The sequence below is a fragment of the Myodes glareolus genome, chromosome 18 (genome assembly GCF_982192425.1).
Source record: "Myodes glareolus chromosome 18, mMyoGla1.1, whole genome shotgun sequence".
Classification (NCBI taxonomy): Eukaryota; Metazoa; Chordata; class Mammalia; order Rodentia; family Cricetidae; genus Myodes; species Myodes glareolus.
The window spans coordinates 39,175,489-39,181,488 of NC_142043.1; the positions used below are offsets into that span (position 1 = coordinate 39,175,489).

General features: G+C 42.2%; 1 protein-coding gene across 4 annotated transcripts in view; it reads left to right on the forward strand.

Moving 5' to 3' along the window:
• Slc9a4 (solute carrier family 9 member A4) overlaps window positions 1-4,835 on the forward strand; it is a 50,432-nt gene extending 45,597 nt beyond the window's left edge. For all 4 annotated transcript variants that reach the window (XM_085679620.2, XM_048430206.3, XM_048430207.3 and 1 more), the window contains exon 12: window positions 3,344-4,835. In XM_085679620.2, the coding sequence (XP_085535746.1) occupies window positions 3,344-3,699 (356 nt within the window). In that variant the 3' untranslated portion in view covers window positions 3,700-4,835. The remainder of the gene's footprint in view (window positions 1-3,343) is intronic.
• The last annotated feature ends 1,165 nt before the right edge of the window (window positions 4,836-6,000 follow it).

The window sequence follows — 6,000 nt, forward strand, 5'->3', positions numbered from 1 at the left end:
CTGGGCAGGCACATGCGTGAGAAGACAAGGCAGGGAACTCTCCTATGTAATAACATCCTGTTCAGAGAGCGATGCCCAGTGTTCTGAGAACAATTCCTCCTGAATACCTTCCAAATTCATTACATTCAATAATTATGGCTTAACAAGAGTTTATTGTGGGGACAAACTGTAGCAAAAACATACAGGAATTAGAAAGGAAACATCTATATTGTCTCTGCTGTTACCTTTGCAGAGGAATAGTACTGGAAGCCTTCATCTATGACACAGCATTGACTGGAAATGAGACACGGATACACACATGAACAGGAACCATAGACTGTTACACAGGCTTATAGCCAACTACGCATGTAGGAAACACTAGCCATGGGAAGAACAAGAACTCTTCAAAATGGGAACTTCTCATGAATTAATCCAGAGTTGAAGAAAAATTATAATCTCTGGCAGTTTTTGCTGGTTTGCTTTTCCTTTCTATTTACATGCCAAATTGGTTCTAAATCTCATCCAGATGAGAGTGGTTGAACTAGAAATCCGAGAGACGAGGGTAATGAAATTTAACTTACCAGCCCCCCTTAGCTAGTTTTAAAAGATTACGGTCAATGTGAGAAGCTACACTCCTAAAGTCTCACTCAGTACTTCTCACCAGCACAGCTGCCTCACCGTGACGTGAACAAGGATACCACCAGCAGATCAGATAGGGAAGGACACACCCATTAGTTATTCATTACCAAATGGCCGGCCCTGAAACATACACATACAAATAAGATTAACCAGACTGAGCCGGTTGTTTTTACATATTTAGCAATAAGTATGTAACAAGAATTAACGAAAAACAGACCACCCCCCTCCCGCAAAGACCATGGAAGCAATCACAATGAAATGGAGAGTCCTCGATGTGTGGCTAAAAGTTTGATTGTTTGAGATCACCTTCTTTCTGAAAACCAGGAGAAGAGAGATAGTCTAGCTAGGAGACCTTGGGTGGCATGGCTTCCTCAACCAGGTAGCCTGGCCAACCACTGTGAATCCACTGTCTTTCCTGGTTCTTTTGCAGGCCTGCCAAGATTTGCATGCCCCTGACAGGATGTCTGTGAATTCCATGATGGTTTTTAGAGATCTGCATACTCTTTCAAGGATTTTATACCTTTGGGGTTCATGTTTTATTATAATTATGGGGATCCTCACCCTAAAACCTCTCTTACATGTGAGACAACTTTAAACCAATGGAATTAGAGATGGATGGAGTTGAGGATTACATAGAAGCAGGAAAACTCTTGGTGCCATTGAACTGTACTGGGAAATGGTTGAAATGGTTTAATATATATTAAATAGATATTTAAAAATATATGTGTACACATATACCTTTGAAAGTGAAGAGATAAGGAAGTATTGCTCTCTGGGTGTGAATCACTAAACAATGCAAATTGTACCAAGTAGCTAATCCCCTGAGGCTTTGGCTCCACCCTGCCCCAAGCAAAAGCACTTTTCCTGTTTCTCTTTTAGCCATGGTAGTTAAGCCTGTTAGTCCAGAGGAAGGTAAAGATACTCAGGTATTACCTGAGAGGTAACCACTGTCCTTCGCTGGGACAAGAGGACTGGGTGCTCACCTGCAGGTAGACATGTGAAGGAAGACCAAGTATAGGTCCCATCCTCTCTCCTCCACCTCTATTACAGAACGTCCCTTCACTTTTTGAGCAGAGGTAGTCACTTACATTTAGCTTAACTTGGCAAGCCTCTTCTAAAAGCTTGAGCTACACTTTCCATTAACCTCGAAGGAGGCCGTGAGACTGGCTAGACTCTGTCCACTCACGGAGAGTTCTTCCTCTGGAGGAGTGGATAGAAAGAAACACAAGATAGGGTTTATGGACGGAAGGGAGTGTCCACACCTCAAAGAGTCTTACAAATACCAAAAGAGCTGGAAGAAGGAACGGAGGTTCAAACTCCACTCAGCACCAGTTAAGTGGGAATTGGGAAGGAAAACAAGCAAATAGATTATCCTTACCTCCAATAGAGCATCCCCTATGTCAGCCCCCAGCTACCTGCCTGTGATGATTTGACTGCATTTTGGAAAAACATTTCTGAACAGGGTATTTACACTTTTCTTGTGTCTAGTAATATATGCATATTTTTGTCAAGTGCAAGACTTTAGACATACAGTATTAATTTCTTGTCGCTTCTTTTGGCTTTGTTTTCTTTTTGCATTTTTAGGGGTGGGGGATAGGATGTGGGAGAAAGAACAATTTTCAGATTTATAAATAAATGCCTGAAAATGTTGGAAGTCTGAGGAGAACATGTCAGGGAAAAATAAATTCATGAGTCTAAAGCTTGGAAGAAACAATAGATGACATTTGTGAAAAAGCTCCCTCGTTGAAGGGGAGGAAAAGGTGCTGTGTTTTAGGAAAGGAGAGACGTCTTGAAATGACTCAAAAACGGGGCATCACATGGATACCTGGTGATCCTGCCCCTCATAACACAGCCTTAGCAGCATACATGTGATATGTACAGCTGACTTCTGCATCTAAGAAGACTTTTTTCTCACCCTTATTACCCCCCAAATGCAATAAAACAAACATTTGTTTAGCATTTACAATGTATTGGGTACTTTAAGTGGTTTAGAGATTACTTAAATGAAACTGTAGGGTGTATGTAGGTTATATGCAAACACTGTGCCGTTTTATATGAGAGACCGGAGCATGTGTGAGTTTTGGTCTATCTCCTGAGGACACAGGGGAATGGCTCCAACCTCACTTTTGCCAGCCGTCTCATCCTGAAAGTCACCTCATCTTGAACAATAACTTTAGGCATTTTCCATAGGATTTGAGGGCAATGGGTTTATACATCTCTCAGGGCCATTAAGGTAATTAAGTGGCATAAAATATGCAAAACGAGAAGGAGAGAGACAGGCACACCGCCCCACCTTGTCATCGTGGACCACTGCAGTCTGCTCGCAATCGACTCCATTGACAGGGGGCATCTGTCACTGCCTGGGATCTTATTTGACTTCCCACTCCCCCCCCCACTAGTATAGCATTTATTTTTTAGAAGACAAAACTTTTTTAAGTAAATGCTTTATGTTATTATTAATCCGTTAGTGTGAAAGGCTACTCTGCTACACATCTGGGGAGACTGGCTGGACACACAGGTTTCCACGCATCCCCATTTATTTATAGCACCAAGCATATAGCGCTGCCCACCCCGTTCCTCTGAGGTTGTGGTGTTGAAAGGGAAAGTCACGTTAGCCATAAAGCGGAGAGCAGGAGCTGCAGTCTTGAGCCTTCTTGCACCTGGGCATGAAGTCTTAACTCCCATTTCATGTTTTCTTTCCATTCTTGTCACGATGTCTTCTTAGATGATGACGGCATCGATCCCGGACTCCAGCCCTTGATGTTCAGAGCACACTCGCGAGCAGGGTCCCTTCAGGAAAGACGGCAGACCCAGGCAATGATCCCGATGAAGAGCTTTCACAGAGGAGAGAAGGCCCTCAGCTTCAGCTACCGGAGCAACAGCAGCTGGGAGGAGCATGCTGGATGGGGCAGGCGGGACGTCATCCGGCCCAAGCCACTGTTCTATGCAGTAGATGAGGAGTATGAATCTGGAGAGCAGACCGAGGAGGAGACACCAGCAACCGGGTCCAGATGGATAGCCGAGCATAGACATAGCAGAGAACACTACAAATCCCACAATCCTTTGCTCCATAGAAAATAGTTCACTACGCGAAGGCTGTTGGGTCTTTCCAGAGTCTCTCTTCTATCACCATAAAACAAAAATTCTTACAGTTGAGAACAGAGCTATTGACTTTACATTTTTGAAGCTCTTGGACACCTACCTATAAAACAGGATGACTTTCCAAACAAACTTGAAGGATGAGCCACATACTTGTCTTGTGCCTTTGTGTGTCACAGACCTTAACTCCTCACAACAGCCAATCACATCTAAGGATTATAGAAATCTACCAAGTTCTTCTGATTTTCTTACAGACATCAAGGGGGCAGTGCTTGGATTTGGAGATATGCAATGATGGAAGCCATTAGGAAAACTCATTGCTGAAAAAAGAACCAAAGAACTAAAAAATTCATCTCTTAGAATATATAGGAACCTTCTGTTACCACCATCTGAAATATGCCATATGTCAAGAACTATGTGTGATTGATTAACAATTCCTATTCCTATAGACTGTACATATGTGTAATTAGCAATCAGTTAGAACTGTCACGGACCTTTGAAGTCATTTGACTCAGTTCCTTGAGTTTTCAGATTGGGACACTGACAAAGGTCCCATGGCAGGTTTGGTCACCTTGCAATGTGAATACATTTGGCATTAATTCTTTTCGAACTCTTCTGTTTTCAAAGATACAGTAATATTCCTCAAGTGAGAGGTAAACTTTGTGGCAACATTGTTATATTTAATCAGCGATATCAATAGATGTGATCTACATTATAGTTCATCTTTGAATGTTGATTTATACACTATTTTTATAATTAGAGTGTTAATTTAAAAATAAACATTAGAAATGTGAGAGTCCCAGTTAATTAGCAATGAAATGAACAAAAGGATTTATCTGCCCTGAATTTGAAGTTTGTGATGTTTGGCCCTGGAGTTTAGTAACTATTCTTCAGATGAATTTTTCATGGTGATTATTCCAAACCTGACCCTGAACTTCACACTTCAGCTTGGCAATTTTACCAACCACTTTATCTCTCCTCCTGCCTACTCTTTCGATGTCTACCTGAACATCTACAAGTGCATAAGCATTTCTGAAATGTTACTTCCTATGCCAGATAGCTAGACCCGTGACATTCGATTTAATAAAGAGCCATTACTGCTTTGCCCATCTCCACCACGCACCGTGCGTCTGATTGAATCACATACATCTCTGAGGGCCACCAGCAGACACTCCCTGTTGCTACAAATTTCTCTGACTCTCTTAAGTTCTAGGTGCCCCTGTATTTCTTCAGGTGGACCAGGAAACTTGCCTGTGAGTTATATGTACACATGGACAAGTGTGTTTCGTCTTATGACTCAAAAGATAAGGGAGGATAGTTTGATCTTTTTGCCTTTGGTCCTTTACCAGTTGTGACGTTTTTCTCATTGTTTTCCTTTAATTAGTTGTCACAGCATTTGCTACCCGTTGGCAAGAAGGCAATACTTTTGAGCTGGAAGAGATATTAGGGAAGGTGTGGTCTTCAGATATTAGTATTTTCCAGTTATCAAAATTGATGTCCTGAAATATGACTCGAAGCCAGCACATGGCCTGCTTTCAGTTGGTAAGAAAGGACTTTTCCTTCAGCATAACCTATGGATATCAATTCCATCCTCATGACTTTGCTCGAGACTCCCCCTGCATGAGTGATCTCACCCAGGTTCCTATGGTCAGAGTAGAGATGAAAATCAAAGAAGCCCATTGTTCTTGGGAATCCGAAAGAGAATGTGTTTTCTAAATCATACAATATCTTTATTTTAATAAAAACCATGTGCTGTCAAGTGAACATGATAAGCTCAGAGGAGGGAAGAAACACATAAAATTCTGGGAAGCAGTGATCAAAGGAAGAAAGACCTTTATGCTTCACAGAGAGGGGGTGAGTGGGTCTTCACTCAGCACCTGGAGGGCAGAGGCGGAGAGGGGTCACGAGAATGCACCTGTGCAGAGTTATATGTACAACCTAGTCTTCAGCAGGAGAAGATGCCGCACCTTCCTTTCCGGACTCCGTCTACATAGTAGCAGAAATCCAAGTGTCAAGGGCTTCTTCCCAAAATAGTTAATCGTATCTAAGGATTACAGAAACCTGTCAAAAGCTCCTGATTTCCTTCTGGACATAATAGAAGAGGGGAACTGGAATTTAGAGCAACGTAATGGTGGAAGTCGTTAAGAAAACTCATTTCCGAGCAAAGAACCCCATTCTATAGGCAGAGTGTAACCAGCATCTAAGTTAGTTGACAGGGAACATGACTCTTAGTTATGATGCGATGTTGAGGACAATAAGACAATGCTCACAGCTGTAGGGCAT